This window comes from Dipodomys spectabilis, unplaced genomic scaffold, assembly GCF_019054845.1.
Source record: "Dipodomys spectabilis isolate Male_0828 unplaced genomic scaffold, ASM1905484v1 ptg000046l, whole genome shotgun sequence".
Lineage (NCBI taxonomy): Eukaryota > Metazoa > Chordata > Mammalia > Rodentia > Heteromyidae > Dipodomys > Dipodomys spectabilis.
The window spans coordinates 6377380-6399777 of record NW_024870723.1 but is presented as its reverse complement, the minus strand read 5'-3'; the positions used below and the strand labels follow the sequence as shown (position 1 = coordinate 6399777).

The 22398-nt window shown below is 41.9% G+C and overlaps 2 protein-coding genes across 5 annotated transcripts in view; one reads left to right on the top strand and one right to left on the bottom strand.

Moving 5' to 3' along the window:
• Rab14 (RAB14, member RAS oncogene family) overlaps window positions 1-3748 on the top strand; it is a 28126-nt gene extending 24378 nt beyond the window's left edge. Inside the window, exon 8 of the mRNA XM_042678611.1 lies at window positions 1487-3748. Coding sequence (XP_042534545.1) covers window positions 1487-1664 — 178 coding nt within the window. The 3' untranslated portion in view covers window positions 1665-3748. The remainder of the gene's footprint in view (window positions 1-1486) is intronic.
• A 1045-nt stretch (window positions 3749-4793) lies between these two features.
• Cntrl (centriolin) overlaps window positions 4794-22398 on the bottom strand; it is an 86590-nt gene continuing 68985 nt past the window's right edge. For 3 of the 4 annotated variants that reach the window (XM_042678599.1, XM_042678600.1, XM_042678602.1), the window contains 11 exons: window positions 20688-20845; window positions 19884-19957; window positions 18511-18699; window positions 17535-17760; window positions 15356-15561; window positions 14279-14419; window positions 11387-11656; window positions 10868-10930; window positions 7995-8201; window positions 6603-6681; window positions 4794-5814 (listed from right to left, as the gene is read on the bottom strand). In XM_042678599.1, the coding sequence (XP_042534533.1) occupies window positions 6634-6681; window positions 7995-8201; window positions 10868-10930; window positions 11387-11656; window positions 14279-14419; window positions 15356-15561; window positions 17535-17760; window positions 18511-18699; window positions 19884-19957; window positions 20688-20845 (1582 nt within the window). In that variant the 3' untranslated portion in view covers window positions 4794-5814; window positions 6603-6633. The remainder of the gene's footprint in view (window positions 5815-6602; window positions 6682-7994; window positions 8202-10867; window positions 10931-11386; window positions 11657-14278; window positions 14420-15355; window positions 15562-17534; window positions 17761-18510; window positions 18700-19883; window positions 19958-20687; window positions 20846-22398) is intronic. The other variant, XM_042678601.1, reaches the window with a different exon arrangement.

The following is a 22398-nucleotide window of genomic DNA, read 5'->3' as shown; positions in this document are numbered from 1 at the left end:
GATTTGTTTTTGTTACTTAAAAATTATACATTGAAGCCAGGCGCCGGTGGCTCATGCCTGTAATCCTAGCTAGTCAGGAGGCTGGGATCTGAGGATCATGATTCAAAGTCAGCCCAGGCAGGAAAGTCCGTGAGACTCTTTATCTCCAATAAACCACTAGAAAACGAGAAGTGGCACTGTGGCTTAAGCAGTAGAGCGTTCGCCTTGAGCTGAAGAGCACAGGGACAGAGCCCAAGCCCAAAGTTCAAGCCCCACAACTGACTCCCCCCCTCCCCCCCCAAAAAAAATTATACATTGATTTCATCTGTTGGTAACTCAGGTTAATAAAATTGTTTTAAAAATGTTTCACTTTTGTAACTGTAGTTGAATTTGGCATCTAAGACCAACTGTCGTTTGGCCAGCCTGTTCATATAATAATAATATTTGGTATCACCTTAAAAAGCATAACTTACACTAGGCACCAAAGGATCATATCTGTAATCATTGTTACTCAGGAGGCTAAGATTTGAGGATCGCAAGCCTGAGACTCTTTATCTCCAGTTAACCACCAAACAGCCAAGTGGATCTGTGGCTCAAGTGGTAGAGCACTAACTAGCCTTTAGTGAAAAAGCTCAGGGCAGTGCATAGGCCCTGAGTTCAAGCCCCAGGACTGGTATTAAGAAAAAAACCAAAAGAGGCTGGGAAGGTGGCTCAGTGGTAGAGCGCTTGCCTTGCATGCATGAGGCCCTGGGTTTGATTCCTCAGTACCACATAAGCAAAAAGAAAAAAGCCGGAAGTGGCGCTATGGCTCAATTGGTAGAGCGCTAGCCTTGAGCTGAAGAGCTGAGGGACAGCACCCAGGCCCAGAGTTCAGGCCCCACGACCGGACCCCCCTCCCCCCCCAAAAAAGAAAAAACCAAAAAGCCTAACTTAGAAATAGTGTCTAATTAGAAACATAATTAGTATTTTTTAGTGGTATTTCCAAGTCCATTATTGAGCTCTCTCACTCCTGGTCCCAAGCCAGCCTATCATTTATTGTTACCCTTGCAGTGGCAAGGAGTGCTAACCTGTTTCTATGAAGTCTTAGGTTTGCTGTTAGTCTCAGTAGAACTGAACTGAAGGGTGAACATGGCTAAGCATGACTGTGTCATGCCACATTATAGAAGCAGCAGTTTATATGTGGTTTCTCAAGTGATACAAATCCCAGAGTCCTGTTCCACATGTTTGGAGAACCTACCTGTCACAGAAACTGCCAAATTATGTATGTGTTAACATGTAGCATTTTAGTGATTAGAACAAGTAGGGTGTTTAGTACTGCTATGCTTTCACAGGAAACATTTCCATGTTATTCGCTTAGCCCAGTGTTTTGATAATCTCTTACTAGATGACAGTGGCTAAGTTGAAGACATCATGACATTTGACTAGAGGTTAACAAAAGGTCAGTGTATAATGTCTTATGTTTGTAGAAATCTGTGGTCCTGGAATAAAATTGTCCATTGCTTCTTAGGGGAGAGAATGTAGAAGATGCTTTCCTTGAGGCTGCCAAGAAAATCTATCAGAACATTCAGGATGGGAGCCTGGATCTGAATGCTGCCGAGTCTGGTGTACAACATAAACCCTCAGCCCCGCAAGGAGGACGGCTAACCAGTGAACCCCAACCCCAGAGAGAAGGCTGTGGCTGCTAGTGACCTCTTTGCCATGGCCCCTCATTTGACCTTTCACCTCTGTCTGTTGGAAGCAGTACTTTTTACTGCCTGTTGTCTTCTGTACATCTTACTGGGTTTAATTAAAAAAGAAAAAACAACTCTATTGTAAAAAACAGTTTAACACAATACTAAACTGCTAAACAACTAGATGTAATCAAGTTATCAAAGGCAAGTAGAGTAATAAATCTCTCCTGCATGGTAAATCTAGACTTTTTTTTCCCCCTCAATCGTCCTCGTGATAGGTATATGTCACCAATCTATGATTTAAACTGAGCACTGATGCTGGACTTGATGATTTTTACCCTCCCTTTTTGGCAAGGCTTTGTCTCACTGTATGGTTTAATTTGTTATCTTCAGCCTTTCTCCTGTCTTTAACTTAACTGTTCAAGTGTGGCTGTTGTAACCAGTAGTTCATTGCTAAGAAACGACTTCCGGTGGTAGAGAAGGGGTTCTATAACTGCTTTGGTTTTGTTTTTGTTGGATCAAATCCCTACTGTAGGGGCAGCATTTTTCTCAGTTTGCTTCTGTCTTGGCCTTGCACAGGAAAAATACTTATCTTTTCTCTTGTGCTTAATAGCTTTATCTTTTTTTTCCACGCCATTTTGTCCTTCTCTCTTTAACAGAAAGTAAATATGTATAAAATTTGAAGGAACCGAACTAACTACATTCTGTGTATATTATTTTAATGAAGAAAATAAATTGATTACTGGCATTGGAACAGTATAAAATACCAGTTTGTACAGTATGACCTATATGTGACCATGTACTCCCTTCCATTTCACACAAGACGTTCACAAGTAGTACTGGCTCCGCTCCTTGGTGCTGGCAGTGTTTGGGGACATGCTGGAGAAAGCTCCTAGCATCAGCGGATTAACACTAGCAGATTCTATTCCATCTTTGCACTGTGGCTCACCTGCTGATTTTAATTGTTCTTGTGCAATCAACAATGTGCTAACCTGCTTTTCTCTTTTTGTAAACGTTTTACATTACAGGCTGCATTCTTGCCTTACTGTATAGAAAAAGAAAAAAGGCTGGGTTTATTATTGCACATTTTAAGCTTTTATACCTTTATCTTCTTGGAATGGTCAGATTCTGAACCAGATGGTCAGAACCACAGGTCTGCTGTTATGGGATTTTTAATTGTGCATTTTTAACACTACAATGAAATAATTGGAGATTATCCCTTGTGTTTATAGTATGGGGCTATTTAACGTAATGTTGGAGTTAGTTGTTTTGTAAAAGGGAAAAGTGTTTCTAAAGGTGGTTCAGTGTTTGTGCTGTTAGAAAGTAAGTACAAGTAACCACCTTTGCCAAGTGATTTGGCTGCTGAAGGAACACCTTGTAAGAGAAACAATCTTACTATTTTAGACAGCAAACTTAAGTTCTACTAAGTTCTTCACTTCTGTTAAGTAATTTCTAGTTTTTATGGTTTGGTGGCTGGGAATTGACAAGTTATTTGAAGTGTAGGATAGGTAAGCGTGAAATGATTATATAAAATGCACTTGACTGAACTGCTGTTTAAAATACACATTTTAAATCCCTCTTTACAGACAGTAAAACGCGAAGTTACATCTTTCTGGGTTATAAACAGTGGTAGTTCCAGAGTATTGTATAGTCCATGTTAAATAAAAGCCCAAACTGGAATGTGCAGAAAATAGGATTGGGTTTATTTGTGGATTCATCTTTTTTTTTTTTTTTTGTCTCCGTTGAACTTTTCAAAAAAACAAGATTCCTGGAGTAGATTGATTGGTTTATTCTGTTCAGGACCTGCAGTGATCCATTTTGCTTACGCTGTTGCATCACAAGGGATTCACCCTGGGACCATGACCTGCTGGTGTGTATATATTTACAAAAACAAAGCAAACAAACCACGGATTGGGATATACAAACTAAAGACTGAGGCTTGTTTAGGTGCAATACCGATTCCCAAAGTTAGTTACAATGGGTCTTAATTGTTTTTTGTGACAGAAGGATTTATTCAGACTGCTGTATTCTTCATTTGATGTAACAAAATGCTATTAATCTAAATATTTGTAAATAAAGTACCTGTATCTAGATTAAAATTGGTCGCATTTTTTTCTGAACTATAGTAGAGCCTGTTTTCTTCAGGTGAACTCTTGGTGTACATTGTCAGTTTTTATTGCAGAGCTGTGCTTATTTGTTGTATAAAGAGAAGTCTACTTCTGTAGCATATGCAACCACATCACTAACTGAACTAGTTTTATTCTTGTATTTGCATCCCCTTTGCAATGTTTTCAGTCATCTTTTAGTCCGAGGCCAGCACATTTGTTGGCTAATAGTGTTCACCGTGACTGTACTTGGGGCCAAATTCTATTACTTGCATGTGTAATCCTCTATAATAAACTTGGGTGCTTAAAAATAGAGGAGCAAATTGTCATATTGTAATATGTGTGCCAGACACTGGGCAGTACTGGAGAGAAAGTCATTTAATTTTTAAACCATCAGTTTTTACTGTTTGTTCAGGTCACCTGATGTTCTGGGTTACTCATTGCCCTCTGGTTGTGACTGGTGCTTAGAACTATTTGTGTGACATTCCATGAGTGTTTTCATCAGCAATAAAGTGGTCTAGTGATTGTGATGTGGGGGTAGGGAATGACGGTGGTGTACACATCCTAGAGGTAAATTTCTTTGGAAACATTTCTTTGAAACATGAAAGATATCTTTAGAAACCAAGCTGTTTGTCTTCATATATTCATTACCTCACTTTGGTTTCTGCAAGCCTTTTTGTCCATATATTTAAAAAATGTGACTTAAAAAAAGTATGAAGGCAGAGCCAGCTTATGCCTGTAATCCTAGCTACCTACTCAGGAGCCTGAGATCTGAGGATCGCGGTTCAAAGCCAGCCCAGGCAGGACAGTCCATGGGATTTTTATCTCTAGTTAATCACTGAAAACTGGAAGTGGTGCTGTGCTCAAGTCAAAGTGTTCACCTTGAGTGAGTGCTCAGGCCGCGAGTTTAAGCCCCACAACTGGCCAACAACAAAAAAAAGCAATCAGAAACTGAATGGTTCAGTTTACATACCTTAAACAGAAGACCAAATACCTTCTCTTCCTGTCCATGTGGGAGTTTTATGGAGGAGTCTATCAATAACTTAATAGAACAAGCTTTTAAGCATTTTCCTGAACCAAGAAAGTGAAAGAATATGAATACAAAAGCCAATTTTGTCTGGAAAGTTTTCTAGGCTAGTGTGTCAGTAAATTGTATGTCATTTCCATTTGTTGTCTTATATGTATCTTGTATCTTAATTGTACAGTGGTAGCCAAGCAGTATTTCAGGAATCTTAAGTAACTATTCAGTGGTGAGGTACAGTGCTGACATGATACATCGCTGGTTATGGCTCCAGAGCTGTCTCGTAGCTTAGATGGTTCTTAGGAATGTCTGTTGCAAGGTGACTGATTCTATTGGTCTTAGGTGTATCGATTAAGGAGTTGAGCTGTTTTAGGAGTTCAAGTATTTAAGTCTGAATATATAATGTGAACTTAGCACTGAGTCTCCGAAGTACAGTTTTTCTAATTTTCCATAAAAGACTTGAGATAAAAGTATTTGAAATGAAGTTAATGGTTTTAAAATATTTGATTCAGAAATGTTGAGTATGACTTCAGCCTCCAAGTAAAGCATGGAAACCATCTGGAATATTATTGTTTTCTTGGAATTAAGGTACCAACTTGATAGCTTTGCCCAGAATCTATGAAATGTAAAGTCAGATGACAGAGCCAAGTTGACTTTTATTTTCATATAAAAATAGACTTTAAGCAGAATCAAAAAATACTATATAAATGAAGAGGCATTAAGTACATTCTTTTAAACTACATTTACCAGTGGATGAATTCAAATAATGCAGTAAAATCCATTGGCTTTGTAAAAATACAGTTCAAAATTTTAAAAAGTCAGCAAACTGGAACCCCAGTTTAAAATGTACAGTTATTCCCATGTGTACAAGTGACTTATGCCTTGGCATTACTGGTACAAGCATGGTAAATTACAGTGGAGTTTCAGCATTCAATCTAGATAGAAACCAAATGGCATTCCGATTAGGAAGTTGAGGTAGTGGAAAAGGTATTTCCTCAGATACTGATGCAAAGCAGTCTGTCATCTTGTTTGAGCACTCCTACAGGAAGACAAAATAGAATTACATTCTTGAAACCGGGGCTGGGAAGGTGGCTCAGTGGTAGAGTGCTTGCCTCGCATGCATGAGAACTTGGATTCAATTCCTCAGCACCACATAAGCAGAAAAAGCTGGAAGTGGCGCTGTGGCTCAAGTGATAGAGTGCTAGCCTTGAGCTGAAGAGCTGAGGGACAGCCCAGGCCCAGAGCTCAGGCCCTGGGATTTTCTTTCAGGAGAGGCACTGAACTCAGGGCCTTGTTCATGTTAGGCAAGCACCTTACTATTGAGCTACAGCCCCCAGCCTTAACGCTTAAGATTAATTAACCCCTACAAAATCTATGAGAAAAAGTTAGGCCTAGTGTCAGTGGTTCTTGACTATAATCGAAGCTACTCAGCTAAGATCTGGAGCTCTTGGTTCAAAGCTAGCTAGATAAATAATCCATGAGATTTATCTCCATTAACCAGTTAAAAATCTCCAAGTGGCTCATGCCTATTATCTTAGCTACTCAGGAGTCTGAGAAGGATACTGGTGTAAAGCCAGCCAGGGCAAGAAAGTCCACTCTCATATCCAATTTACCACCAGAAAATCGGAAGTAGAGCTGTGTCTCAAAGTGGTAGAGTGTCAGTCTTGAGCACAAAAGCTCAAGGACAGCGCCCAGGCCCTGAGTTCAAGCCCTACGACCAACAACAACAAAAAAGCCTAGTGAGATTATGAAGCCCTGAATTCAAGAGTGCTAGAGTAACATGATTTACTGATTGAAAGTGCTAGCTGCAGGGTCTCTGTAACATACCCTTGTGAGGAAGCAGACAATGGCCTCCGTGTCAGTAGCTGGCTCGTTCTGATGAGCCTTGCGCAACCTGGAAGGAGATCTGAAAAGGAAATAAACATTAGGCCCAGAAACCACTCCACCACTCCAGTTTCAACCTAGTTTGCAGCTTTAGCCTGCATAGCCTAACCTTTAAACAATTCTAACACCCTTTCTCTTGGGCCTCCAGTGTCTTGTTAACTTCCTGTCTTTGGTGTGCCTGAACCTTGCCAGCTGCTATCTTGGGCTGAATAATCTGATTCCTAAATCTCCTGTGCTCTCAATCACGGAAGCCCACCCACATCCCTAGTGCCCAGTGCCTCTTTAACTCCTTCTCTGTGGGGTCATGATGTTTTGAGCCTTAAGTTTGACTTTGGTCCCCACCACAACAGTTATGGTAATCATATTCAAATTAAACTAAGCTCCCAATTACATGCCCTACATAGCTTTCTCCCATTTGGGGTTTTCAACAAACACACTGCTCTATGGTAAAGGTGGGTTAGTCCCTAAATCCTGATTTTGTCCTTTGCTACATCTAACACCCAAGTCATTTTTATCTTTTAATAGTTTCTTTACCTACATAAAGGGATAATTTCTATCTCTCAGATGTAAAGATTAAATGGGCTATTATATATAAAGTGTTTAGTAGGTACATAGACACTTAAAAAAATAGAAAGCTCTTCTGTCAGTAGTAATATGGCTAGTTCTACAAATCTATGTAATGTTCCCCTCCCAAATGATTACTGAACTTTTTTTTTTTTTGGGTCCAGTCGTGGGCCTAAACTCTGGGCCTGGGCGCTGTCCCTTAGCTCTTCAGCTCAAGGCTAGTGCTCTACCATTTGAGCCACAGCACCACTTCTGGCTTTTTTTTTTGTTTGTTTGTTAATGTGGTGCTGAGGAATCGAATCCAGGGCCTCATGCATGCAAGACAAGTGCTCTACCACTGAGCCACCTTCCCAGCCCGATTACTGAACTTTTTATATAGACCCTGGGTTAAAAGGTCTACATTCAAATTTCATTGCAAATAGGCATCTGCAGTCATTTTTCCCCAAGACACAGGGATCCCACACAAGTGAACTAGAGCACAGTACTCGCTTCTTCATTCTGACCAGGTGGGGGAAAAGAGGATACAAGTGGAGGGCCTGAAGAGTATGACTGACGACATTACCCTATCTCTAGCTCTAGTCTATTTCCTAAAGCTATCAGCTTATCTCCTTTTTCTATATGTTAGGAGATTTGAATTTTCTCAGCAACCCCCCAAACAAGTTTTCCAAAGATGAGATGGCATTTAGATGCCGGCTCTTCCCTGGATCATGTTCTCCGAAGCTTTCATGCACTTCCGTGTGACATTCTCAACCCTTCAGGACTTCCTCTTACCTGATTCTGTCCAGGCTGTGTGTCCACCACAAGGGAAGACTCCACCGGGGACACACCGGGTGATGATGTTGAATCCACGGAGGTGCTGGTCACCAGTTCCCCTAAAGCATCGACTTGTCTCCTCAAACTGTGTAAAGTGCCTTCTGTCTGCCGCTTCCCTTTGATCAGTACTTCTGCTTGCTTAGACATACAGTGTCGTAGCTGGGCCTGAAAAGTGTTAGGGTAACATTTAGAGTTTTAAACAGAGGAAATGTACCAAAACTATGACTCAGCTTCCACATACTTAACATCTGATAGTCTGTTGTGTAGTACCAGTGGCTGTTTGCAGCTGCACAACTCCTTTAGAAGTTGAAGGAGGTACTAAATATCATCCATGTGTGTGCATAATGCCCATTAATTAATATTTGCATCGCCATTAACCTGGCCTTTTACTCAGCCTGGATTTTTTCCCTTTTGCAGTACTGAGACTCTGTCCTGCAATAATGCTTAGTATCTCTGAGCCCTCTGCCTCCATTGTAAATTGTCACCTCATCTCTTTCTTCATCTACCAAGAACTTAAATCTGTTCTCTCAAAGCCTGTGGCAGTGCAGTCCACAAGAACTTTCTGCGATGAAGGGAATGTTCTCTACTTGATACAGCAGCGTCTAAACATATATACAACAGAAGAAATGGGGCAACTCAGACAACGAATGAGTGGATCTAGAAAATGTGGTACCTATACACAATAGAATTTTACATAGCCATTAGAAAGCATAACATGTCATGTGCAGGAAAATGGATGACCTAGAACAAAGCAGGTTAAGCGAGGTAAGCCAAACTCAGAGAGACAGGGCATGTTTTCTCTCACATGTATAAGCAAGATCTAAAATACACTGGGACATAAGTCATACAAGTCTCTAGGCATTTATACATGTTGAGATCAAAAGATACTCTTAGGAGAGGAACAGAAAGGCACAATGCCTATGTGCATCTGATCATACAAAATAATATTTAACAAAATGAATTCTAGGATATGAAAATGAGTTTTTTTCTATTTTTGCAGTTTTTGTCTTTCCTTTTTGTTATATTTATATGTCTTTGGGAGTATTAAGGTTGGCACAGAAATGAAGAGACAAAAGGGTGAATAAACGCAGTAATGGCACTTACTGGACACTGTTGAAAATGAACTATACAACTTGTGGGTGGGAACGGGAGGGAAAAGCAGAGAGGTTAAGGGAAGGGGTGATATTGTCTAAAAAGAAATGTGCTCTTTTGTAAATGTAACTCCTCTGTACATCACCTTTACAATAACAATAAATTTTTTTTAAATGAGACAACTTAGAAGCTGAATTTGTGTGTGTGCGCGTGCTGGTCCTGGAGTTTGAACTCAGGATCTGGATGCTGTCTCTAAGCTTGTTTTTGTTCAAGACTAGTGCTCTACCACTTTGAGCCACAGTACCCAGTTTTTTGGTAGTTTGCTAGCTTTGAACTGCAATCCTCAGATCTCAGCCTCCTGAGTAGCTAGGCTTACAGGGGTGAGCCACCGGCACCCAGCAGGCGCTGAATCTTTAACTTGGCTTTACCACACAGCTGATTATAGAGTAGCCATACGTAGCTGCAGTTTCACTGGATGTAAGAGGGCTCTAGTCAGCACTGCTATCTGCTATCTGTGGAGGTCACCAGTCCCCAAAGATGGTCCTTTCTTTTCTCATTCTGCTTCACTCTCTTGACTCCACATATACTCTCAACCTCTAATTCTTGAGCCACAGCGCCACTACCGGCTTTTTTTTTTCTTTTTGCTTATGTGGTGCTGAGGAATTGAACCCAGGGCCTAGGCATGCAAGGCAAGCGCTTACTACTGAGCCATCTTCCCAGCCCCCGTTTTGCTTTCTGATACAGGGTTTCTGGCCCATGGTGCTGGCTGGCTTTGAACTCACAATCCTCTGCCTTGGTCTTTTGAGTGCTGGGATTGTAGGTGTGCCTCATCATCTATGGCTTTAACTCTGAAATCCTGAGATTAACACTGACCACCAAATCACACTCATGTTTTGCAACTAACACCCATATCTGGGTATCTCACAGGACCTTCAAAACTTGGTATATTCTGAGTCAAACTATCCTATCTGCCACTCAGACTTATGTATGTTTCTACTATTCCCAATCTTTTCCCCAGGCACTGGTTCATGATGTCTGCACAGTTTAAGATTGTATCTGTATTTCTTTTTTTGTTTTTTTTGGGTCCGGTCCTGGGGCCTGCACTCTGGGCCTGGGCGCTGTCCCTCAGCTCTTCAGCTCAAGGCTAGCCCTCTACCACTTGAGCCACAGCGCCACTTCCAGCTTTTTTCTTTGTGCTTATGTGGTGCTGAGGAATCAAACCCAGGGCCTCATGCATGCAAAGCAAGCGCTCTACCACTGAGCCACCTTCCCAGCCCCATGTATCTGTATTTCTTTCTTTCTTTTTTTTTTTGGGTCCAGTTGTGGGGCCTGAACTCTGGGCCTGGGCGCTGTCCCTCAGCTCTTTAGCTCAAGGCTAGCACTCTACCACTTGAGCCACAGCGCCACTTCCAGCTTTTTTCTTTTTGCTTATGTGGTGCTGGGGAATCGAACCCAGGGCCTCATGCATTGCAACGCAAGCGCTCTACCACTGAGCCCACCTTCTCAGCCCGTATCTGTATTTCTTATCCTAGATACTTGGCTCTAGCTAAGGCAAAGCAGCAAAGAACACAGATTTAATACCAATTTTTTTTTTTTTTTTTTACTAACTGTGACGTCAGCTTTCAATGCTGCTTCTGTGTGGTCTATACAGTTGCACAGTGCTGCAAGAGAGTGGATATGAGAATTTCCCCCAGCTCCCAAAGTGCCAAGGATCTTATATATGTTTTTTAAAGGGCAACCTTGAGTCGGTCTTCATGGTGACGGAGTCTCTCTCGAAGTGCTTCACCACGCCAGTGCTCATCCTTTTTCAGGAGGAAAAGAGAAAAACATCAAAAAGTCACCTCTTCCTCCAGTACCCCAAATCTCCCCTCCCTTTCGTTGCTGCAGTACTGAGTTTGAGCTTCAGCTCTCACGACAGCCAGGCAGGTGTTCTAATCCCAAGCCCCAGCCCTGGATTCTGCAGGGTGTTTTCAGTTTCTGCCTGGCTGCACGGACCCTCCCATGGCCAGGCATTTTTTGGAGTCTGGGATAACAAGTGCAAGCCCTGGCATTTGGCTCGTCATTGAGAAAAGGGGTCTTGTCAACTTCTCTGCCCAGATGGCTTTGAACTACCATCCCAACAATCTTAGCCTCCCAACTGGCTAAGATTACAGGTGAGAGTCACCAGTGCTCTGCTCCCAAATCTGTTTTTAGCTTAACTGGAGAGTTGGGAACCAAACTCTCCTGGTCCAGGGATAGCAAAGTAAACTAAACCTTACCATTACGTGAACTTGAGAAAAGTTCAGCCTGTCTTCAAAAAGTCTCTCATTCATGGAGAATGGTACGTTTTCTTTCAAACTTTCCCACTCTCCCTGTAAGTGTTCATTTCTCTCCAAAATATCGGCTAGATCTGCTGGTAGATCTGCTGGAAGAAACTGGTTGAGATTCTTCAGGCTGGCTCTTATTTCATCTTTAACTTCAGACTTAAGTGTCCTCATTGCATCACTGATTTCCATTTGTCTCCTCTCCAAGTCTTTTTGGTTTGCTATCTAAACAGTGAGTTAGAGTCAAATATCATTGGGTAAGGTTTGGAACTTACTTAGAATTACTTCTTGTATTTAAAGATCTATTCTTAGCATCTACAGTGAACATCTACCTCACTTATGGTTCAGCTTGTGATTTTTGACTTTATTATGGTAGGTAAAAGCAATATACATCCAGTAGAAAGGATACTTTTATATTTTAATCTTTTCCTGGGTTAGTAATATGCCTACTCTCTCTTGATGCTGGGTTCCGTCAGCAAGCCACAACTTTAGCTACTCTGTCATTAGGGTAAACAATCAATCCTCCACATTGTACTGTGTTATGATGTATGGTAGGTAAGATATATTAAATATGTTTTCAACATATGATATTTTCAACTTGGAATGGATATACTGGCCCTCTGTACCGAGATTATTCAAACTGTTAAAAAGTTATACTTTTTTTTTTTTTTAATTTAATTTTATTTTATTTGAGAACATACTGTACAGAGGGGTAAAAGTTATACTTTTTAAGACACTCAATTATCTACAAACCACCAAGTAAATAATTTTATCAGCATTTTGACTGGAGCAACTTTCCTTCAATGTTTCTTGAAAACAATTAGTCTACAGAAGTCAGTCTCTCTGGAGTTAGAGGTGGATTCCAGTCTTGGACCAGCAAACATTACTAATATGACTTAAGGGCAAGTTAGCTGTCTTCTGATCTCAGGAATACCTTCTGCTGAGACATGAGGACTAAGTGGGAATTTACATGAAGCATTTTAGTGGTACCTAACTGGAAACAGTAATAATAAAAGTCTAAATGAGAAAAACATCCCTTAGTGAAACAAATCCTAAGTGATCTGGATTATAAATGTGAATGCTTACAGGGTCTTAGAATCTGGTGGGTTGGGAGCCTAAGGCTTTGCCTAAGTGTTACACACTGTGTTCACTACTCAAGACTACTTGGTATGGCTCTCCTCGTACCTGCTGTAGCACTAATGCTCATCAAGTTTGCAGAGGCATGTACAATCAACAGGACTTGTGGCCTTCCAATAATTTCAAAAAGGCATTTAAAAAATATGTGTGTGTGTGAGAGAGAGAGACAGAGAGAGAAAGAGAGAGAGAGAGAGGGAGAGAGGAAGAGATAGAGAAAATGAGAGCACTGACAGCACAGATGAAAATGGCCTTGCCCCTTAAGAGTTATCTAAGGAACAAAGTACAACAAGGCCGATCAAGTGGTGTAACAGTTTCCCCAGCAATGGCCCAGGTGGTGATACTGGCTAAGGAGTTAGAGATCACCAGTGTAAACTTGTACAGTCTTACACTTTTTACTTGGCAAATATATTACATGATATCAAAGGTTTCTCCTGGACCACTTTGACTTGCCTGGGGGTTTGGCTTTCTTCTAGCATAAAATCTAATATAGTTCTTTAGTATACAATAAAATTTTATATTACAGAATCACTACTTTCCCTTCAAGGACATAAGAGCTTATTGAACTTATTTTTTTTGGCAAGTCTGGGGCTTTGAACTCAGGGCCTGGGTGCTGACCCTGAACCTCTTTGTGATCTAGGCTAGCACTCTACTACTTGAGCCATAGTGCCACTATGGCTTTTTCTGGGTAGTTTATTGGAGATAAGAATCTCACAGACTTTTCTGCCTAGGCTGGCTTTGAACTACAATCCTCAGATCTAAGTATTCTGAGTAGCTAGGATTATAAGCGTGAGCCACTGGTACCCAGCTCTTAAATTTTTTTTTTTGGGTCCGGTCAAGGGGCCTGAACTCTGGGCCTGGGTGCTGTCCCTCAGCTCTTCAGCTCAAGGCTAGCCCTCTACCACTTGAGCCACAGCGCCACTTCCGGCTTTTTTCTTTTTGCTTATGTGGTGCTGAGGAATCGAACCCAGAGCCTCATGCATGCAAGGCAAGCACTCTACCACTAAGCCACCTTCCCAGTCCTTAAAGCTATGGGGCTTGAACTCAGGGCCTAGGTGCTGTCCCTGAACTCTACTCAAGGCTAGCACTCTACCACTTTGAGCCACAGTGCCACTTCTGGTTTTCTGGTGGTTAATTGAAGATAAGAGTTTCAAACAGACTTTTCTGCCTGGCCTGGTTCTGCCCTCAGGCCTCAGCCTCCTGAGTATCTAGGATTATAGGCATGAGCTATCAAGCACTGGGCTAAAACACATTTTTTTTTTTAAACAAATATTTCTTTTCCTTGGGTATTTTTAAGTTTTAAAGGCTGAAGGACTCAGCTTGAAATACTTTCTTACAATCAGCTTTCCACAATTTACATGAAGAAATGTTACTCTTTTTTTTTGGGTAGGTCGTGGGGCTTGGGCACTGTCACTGCACCAAGGCGAGGGCTCTACAACTTGAGCCACAGCGCCACTTCCGCCACTTCCGGTTTCCCAGTGGTTTATTGATAAGAGTCTCACAGACTTTCCTGCCCGGGCTGGCTTTGAACCACGATCCTCAGATCTTAGCCTCCTGAGTAGCTAGGATTACAGGCGGGAGCCACTGGTGCCCAGCAGAAATGTTACTCTTAAGAGAGAGATTAACTCTACAGCCTGCCTAAGCCCTGGAGGAATGTATGTTTTCTGAAGTCCCGTGTCCCTAGCTGGCCAGCAGGGGTTCCTGAGTACACACCTGTTTTTTGAGCTCTAGGTATTCATGCTGCATCTGGTTGAGCTCCTTCATCAGGCGCCTGGCCCGCTCATGGTTGTCTTGGGCTACTAGTTCAATTGTTGCCATTTCCTTCTGCATACAGCTCTTCTCCTGCTTTTGCTCCTAGAAGAGGAGAAAAAGATGACACTAAGGTCCAGCATATGGAAGTGTGCTTGCTGGCTCACACACTCAATTCTGTAACTTCACTTCCCATCTGCACCTCAGCTTTCCTGAGATGTTTGAGATACTTTTGGGTGTTACCTCCAAGTCTGAATCCTAGATCTGTGGCATTATCTTTGAGGAAAATCACCTTCCTTTTCTGAGCTTCCAGTACAATCAAATACTCATCACCATGGGATTACTGGGAGGGTGACACTTTAGCCACCCATTTTCCTCCATCTTTACAAGCCTTGTGGCTAGTCACTAGTTTACCTCTAGGAAATGCATATGTTGTGAAAGTTCCTTTCACACAGCAGGACTGCACTAGTCCCACAGCAGGCATTGGGAAGCCCACTGTGCTCACTTGCCTCCCATCATAAATGCTCCTCAATAATACAATTGTCACTTTCCCAGTTTATTTCAGACATAGAAGCATGGAGGACTGAGCTTCTTGGCTTGTGGAGAATAATTAAAGTTGATGTTCTCTGAAAAGAACTCAAGCACTGGATGCTGCTGTATAAAACTGTCTATCAAGCCTTTTCATGCATCCTAGTGATGGCTATAGCAGAGCTTGTAGCAGAAAGCATACTGTACACTGGATGGTCTCCCAGCCAGCTGCCAGAGCTGCTCTGAGGCTGAGGTCCAGCCCAGGCACAACTTAGCAAATCTTCAAGAACAAAGTAAATCTAAGTATACCAATAACAACAGCCAGGTTAGGGGCTCAGTTAATGGGTAATTTATCTTCCCCACGTTAAAAAAAAAAGTTCTATTTTAATTACTTTTTTGTGGTAGTACTGGGGTTTGAACTCAAGAGCCTTACACTTGCTAGACAGGCATTCTACCATTCGAGCCACACCTCCAAACCCTAAACGTTTAAATGCAAGGGCAGCAGATACTCACAAGGAGGTTTTTCTCTAGCTGGCTCCGCTGGACCTTAAGTGCTTCCTTCAGGCTGGCTACCTGCTTCTCAGCCTTCTTCCTTTCTGTCAAGAACTGGTTCCGCAGGAGGCTGAAGTCTGCCCTCATAGTGTCTGTCTCTTTCTGGAGGGCCAGCAGCTCACTTGACTTTTCCATTAACTGCTGCTCCAGTTCTGCAAGCTGCCGTTCTGAAATCAGTACCACGTTAGGTCTGTCACAGCTTCCATCCCTCAGGTGTAGACTACTCAACAGTGACATGCTATGTACTCTGGCACTTAGCACTAATACTGTCTCAAGTGTCATGTCTGCCTGACTCTGGACTCCAAAGGCCCAAAAATGTGTGTGTGTGTACTGGGGCTCAGGCAAACACAATACCAGGAGGGTCATATCCCCAAGTCTTTTTTACTATCTGTCTGTTTTTCAGATGGGATACCAAGCATTTATTAGGGCTGGCCTTGGACCACAATGATCGCATCTCCAAGTCTTGCAGCTGAGATTACAGGCATATACCATACTATGCCTGGCTTGTTTTAGAAAGAGGGTCATGCTAACTTTTGGCTTGGGCCAGCCTTGAACTGTGGATCCTTTAACTTCTGCTTCCTGAATAGCTAGGATTACAGATGTTTCCTACAAAGGCTGGTAAGGGTCCTCTTGAAGAAACTGGTTCCTGGAGGACCATTCCCAAAGTGATAGACAGCAACTACTTTCCCTTTGAGTCTTCAAGACCAATGAGAGGAATAAATTCAGTCCCTGAAGTGTTGAAACAATAGAACAGACTGTGGAAATGATGTCGTTTCTTAACTCCTGAGAGAGAACCTCAGTACTTTCTCCCTCGTAGGAGGTGGTACACCTACTGGAAAGAGCACAGGGTTTGGAATTGGTTCCATGTTGGCAAACAGCCCCGTTTTAAGGTGAAGAACACATTTCCTGGTATTCAGTTGGAATTGTGTATGTGGACCCTGGGATAGTGAGTACTTAATAAAAATGCTTCTACCTAAAAGTGACATTTACAAGGTTTTTCTTATCACACTTATTAGGTAGCACCCTGCCCAGATTCTCATTTTTAGAACTTGGGATGTTTGTTTGGCTCTGTTCTTGCTATGAAGTGATCCAGTCTGGATATCCCATAGGCTTCTAGAGGAAAAGGAGTATTAAGCCTTTCAGACCCAAGTTCACAACACCTCAGTGCTATTAAACCCTGAAGCCTAAGAAAGAGAAATAATGCTTACTGGTGGATCATTTGCCCCTAGATTTTCATATCAACATTATATTTATTTTATTGATCGACTGACTGATTGGAATGGAGGTCTTACTATGTTGCCCAGGCTGGGTGCAATCACCTGAGCTTAAGTCACCCTTTCTGCCTCAGCTTCCCAAGGCTTGGACTATAGTCACACGCTACCATGCCTGTCTTAGACTTTATTTATTTGATTTAAGAGAGAGCAAATGGACTCAAAGCCAATTATCTATATTCTGGTACCATTTGCTATGTCAATGGAAGATAGAAGTAGAATTGTTTATATTGTTTTCTTGATTAGTTGAGGCAAAACAGGTCATTATTCTATTGTCCTTTAGAGTATCTTCTGGTACTTCTCTGCCATAATGTTCCACTTCTGTGAGAACTTTTGTGTGTGTGTGTGTTGGTTCTGGGGCTTGAACTCAAGGCCTGGATGCTGTCCCTAAGCTCCTTTTGCTCAAGGCTAGAGTTCTACCACATGGGCCACAGTACCACTTCCTGCTTTTTTGAGAGGGGAGGGGGGAAGTTAGTTCACTGGAGCTAAGAATCTCAAGGCCTTTTCTGCCCAGGGTGGCTTCCAATCACAATCCTCAGATCTCAGCCTCCAGAGTAGTTAGGATTACAGGTATGAGCCACCTGCACCCAGAGATAGAACATTCTTGAAGAAGGCAATATAGTAACAACCAAACAACAAAAACAAACTTGCTGGTCAGCCTAGCAAGAATCAATCTCTTCTCAATAAAGATACAATTCTCTTCCTTCTAAGCCTGTCTCCTTATCTCTTCTACGCCCCCTCATCTGCTGCTTCTGCCTCCTTTCCAAGTTCTGGCTCCAGCCTAGGTATCCTTTATACTTTATAATCAGTCAGCACAGACAGCACTCCCCACTCTGCCCTGCTTTGAAGTGCTGTTTCCGAGTACATACTGGCCTGGGAGAGCGTCTTTTCCAGTGTCTCATTCCTCTGCTCCTGTTCCTGCAGTGTCCTACCGCGCTCTTCTGCCATCATCATCTCTGTGATGACTTGGTCCAGTTTATTTTTCTGGTCTGTTAACTCCTTTTCCAGCTGCTCCTGCTGCTCCTTCAGTGTTACTTTACTGGCTTCTATTTTTTTTTCTTCACTTTCTCTCTCTTGTTGGAGAGTTTGAAACATCTTAATAGAGAACAATAGTTAGTTACAAAATGAAGAATGCTAGGTGTTCCAGATGAACATGAAGATAGATTCCATCTCAACTGAAAGAAGTAAACAGCCTGCAGCATAGTGTCAGAAAAGCCACTTTGCCAGTATGAGGGGAGTGTCCGGACACAGGCAGCAAATAGTATGTGGCCACTAAGATTCTTTTTTGTTTTTGTTTTTATTGGTCGGTCGTGGGGCTTGAACTCTGGGCTTGGGTGCTGTCCCTGTGCTCTTCAGCTCAAGGCGAGCACTCTACTGCTTGAGCCACAGCGCCACTTCTGATTTTCTAGTGGTTTATTAGAGATAAAAAGTCTCACGGACTTTCCTGCCCGGGCTGGCTTTGAACCGCAATCCTCAGATCTTAGCCTCCTGAGTAGCTAGGATTACAGGCTTGAGCCACCGGCGCCACTACGATTCTTTACATAACCAATGCCCTGAAATTTAAGGGTCTACAACTTGTATTAATCCCAAAATGTAAGATTACATGAGGCATTTAAAGACATATGGTTGAGCTGGGGATGTAGTTCAGTTGGTTGAAAGCTTGCCTATCAAGGAGAAAGGAGAGAAAAGAGAGGAGACGAGACAGAAGGGAGGGAGAGAAGGAGGGAGAAGAAGAGGGAGAAAAGATAAAGTCTTGAAGAGTCTACTGCTCAGCTTTCTGCCATAGTGGAAAGGCTCAGAGAAACAAAGCAGTTCCTTTTCTATAAAATTGTAACTGTGTAGTACCTTTTCCTGCTGGTCTAGCTTGAGCTGGTTTTCTTTGATCTCACTCTGAAGTGCTTGAAGTTGCTGTTGTTTTGCTTCTGCTTCTTTCTGGCTATTTTCAAGCCTCACCTTCCATTCACTGATATTCTGCTGGAGCTGTGTCTGCTCACTCTGCAGTGCATCCTGATGCTTGGTGGTGAGAAGCAGCTCCTTTAGGTGGAAGAATACATCAAAACTACTCACAAAGTCATCTACACAGAGGGTGCCTGGTGCCAACCCAGATTCTACAGGTTATGGGAAGCATAAACTTCCCTATCCTTTATTGTTTCCACACATTTACAAAAAGGAATCCATGATTGAATTATTGGGTTTTCCTCATTTTACTGCCTAAAAAATAAGATGGCAAAAGATGGCAAAGTCTCACAAAACCCTCAGATCCTCTTAGCATTAGCTGCCTTGTGACTTGAGATGGGGATAAACAATGTTCTGGCAACAAATGACTAAATGTTTAGAAAATTAAGAAAAATTATGAACATGGCTCAATCCTTGTTGAAAACAAACCTAAAGTTATCTGAAATACCTGCATAGGTTCAAAACCTCAGAAATAAAAGAATCTAAAAAGTACAAGGAAACGAAATTAGATGTTTAATTTTTAATTCACATAACAGAAACTGAAGCCCACAATTTGCTGCTTGTTTTTCTCTGAAATCTAAATTATACTATTCTCACAGGACTATATGGAATTACCTTTAGGATGATCATCAGAAGTATAAGGGCCACAAATAGGCTCTATTAAATGTTGGACAAGATGATAGTTCAGAGCAATTCAATGAGCAAATAAATCTAACAGTAGTCTGGAGGCCTTGCCTGTGCCATGGATAAGAGTGTATCTCTCAGGCCTAACACCCCCGAAGAAACTGCTACTGGACTCTGGTCTGGCCATCATACTACTTATCTAGCTTTCAGTAAAGCTTCATGAGCTGGGTGCTGGCAGCTCTCACCTGTAATCCTAGCTATTCAGAAGGCTGAGAAGTCAAAGCTGGACAGCTAGGTCCATAAGACTTTCTGGAAGCGGAGCTGTGGCTCAAGTGGTAGAGTGCCAGCCCTAAGTGAAAAGCTGAGACAACACCAAGGCCCCAGGTTCAAGCCCCAGCACCAGCACAAAAATAACACAAACAGAAAAAGACCTGGGCTGGAATTAGAGTACTAGGGCTAAAAGAAGTTGGAAACTAAGCACCAACATTTTATTGGGGGGTTATGTTATATGAATGGCCCTATGCTAGATGCTGGTATGAAATGGAACAAACCTAATTGGTTTTTTTTACTTTGCTATGTTAAATAATTACCTATGTGCTTTTAACATATTAGTAGGAAGTTACCCTTGTTAGCCTTACTTGCTTTGCCTCATTCAAATGGTCTTGGACATTAGCGAGTTCCTCCTGTATTGAGTTTACCGCTTCTCGTTTTTCTACAGAAAGAGTTTCAAAAAATAAGGATTATCTATATACCTATACATATCAGATTTCTACCAGACAGCCCCATAAAAAATTACATTTAAATGTATTTCTGTTAAATGAATAAGGTTGCCATACTATCCTATTAAAAGAAACTGCATGACGCCTAGCTTTTTTTTAACTTTTTTTTTTTTTTTGGCCGGTCATGGGGCCTGAACTCTGGGTCTGGGCGCTGTCCCTCAGCTCTTCAGCTCAAGGCTAGCGCTCTACCACTGGAGCCACAGCACCACTCCGGCTTTTTCTGTTTATGTGGTGCTGAGGAATCGAACCCAGGGCCTCATGCTTGCAAGGCAAGCGCTCTACCACTGAGCCACCTTCCCAGCCCCTTTTTTAAGACTTTTATATTCTAAAATCTCAAAAAAAAATGTGTCAATAATAAAGTTGGTTAATTGCATGAAGACAATTTGGAGATATTATTTTATATCTGTATTGGCTTGGTGGACTACTGCCTGTGTGACTCAGAGCAAGTGACGTTTTCCTTAGCTGTAAACAGGTAAAAACAATAGTTTTTGTCTTTTATTTGAAGTGTATGATTCAAAAGCTTAGTATATTCAGAGTGATACAGCTATTAACACAATCTAATTTGAGAAATTCCCAAGCTCTTTTGCATGACTTCTGTACTAAGATCAAGCAAGCAATTAACCCATGTAACAAAGGCAGAGGAAAGCCACGTCTTTGCTGTACCTTGGAGCTGCTGCTGCAGTGCAGCGATGCCAGCGTGCAGCGAGAGCTTGTCTTGGTTCAGCTGGTCTACTTCCTGTTGGAGCTTCCTTGCATTTGATTCCAATCTCTCTAAGTTTGACTGTTCTAGTTTGCTATTTTCTTCTGTAGTTGCTAAAACCCTGCCACACAGAATAAATGAGACTGTAAAATATAGAATATTTACACACACAGCTGACACGACTGGAAAACAGTGTTACCCTTTCGTGACACAGTTATAGAAAGTCTGATTATAAATCTTACAATTGAAGATTTATCTCAGTTTCCAAAGTTTTCTAGATAGATTTTTTTAAAGGTGACTAAGTTGAAATTTTATTAAAAATCATGGATAATATTCAGAATTCCTAAAATTTGAATGAGAAAAAGGTACCATTAAATCATGATAAAAGAAAAAAAGCAGCTGGGGCTGGGAAGGTGGTAGAGTGCTTGCCTTGCATGCATGAGGCCCTGGGTTCGATTCCTCAGAACCACATAAGCAAAAAGAAAAAAGCCGGAAGTGGCGCTGTGGCTCAAGTGGTAGAGCGCTAGCCTTGAGCTGAAGAGCTGAGGGACAGTGCCCAGGCCCAGAGTTCAGGCCCCACGACCCGAACCCCTCAAAAAAGAAAAAAGCAGCTGTATGTACAATCTGTCTATACCATAGATATCACCTTGAAGATACAAGCAGTATGGCATACTATGTGAACTTGTTTGTGTCTGGCTTTTTCTTTCTTTCTTTCTTTCTTTCTTTTTTTGCCAGTTGTGAGGCTTAAACTCAGGGCCTGGGCATTATCCTTGAGTTTTGTTTTTTTTTTCTTCAATTTTCCAATAAATGTTTTATTAAAAGGAATGGATGGTTTTCTTTCTTTTTTGGGGGGGAGAGGGGTCTGGTTGTGGGGCCTGAACTCTGGGCCTGGGCCCTGTCCCTCAGCTCTTCAGCTCAAGGCTAGCACTCTACTACTTGAGCCACAATGCCACTTCCGGCTTTTTTTTTTTCTGCTTATGTGGTGCTGAGGAAGTGAACCCAGGGCCTCAAGCATGCAAGGCAAGCGCTCTACCACTGAGCCACCTTCCCAGCCCTCTTACTTTTTTTTTTTTTGTGTGTGAAAATACCGTACAGAGGGGTTACAATTACATAGGCAAGGTAATGAGTACATTTCTTATCAAACATTGTTGTCTCCTCCTTTGTTTCCCTTTCCCATCCCTTCTCGTCTCCCTCCCTCCCATTCCTTGAGCTTTTTTGTTCAAGGCTAGTGCTCTACCACTTTGAGCCACAAATCCACCTCTGGTTTTATGGTGGTTAATTGGAGATGAGACTCACGGACTTTCTTGCATGGGCTGGCTTTGAACCACAATCCTCAGATCTCAGCCCGTGAGTAGCTAGGATTACAGGTGTAAGCCACCAATACCTAGCTCAGCTTCTTTTCACTCAGCACAGTTACCTTGACATTTACCCATGTTAATGTATATATCAATCCTTCATTCCCTTTTTACTGCTAAGTCTTATTGCACAGTATAGACATATTTTGTTCATCCATTTACCAGGTTACAAACATTAATTTACAAACAAAGCTGCTGTGAACATTAATGTACATTCTGTTTAGATCTATCTAATCTGTTGTACTGATAAAAGTCTATGCTAAACCAGAATTTTGACTAGTATGAAATCTAAATAATCTATATAGCATAGAGTTAGCCT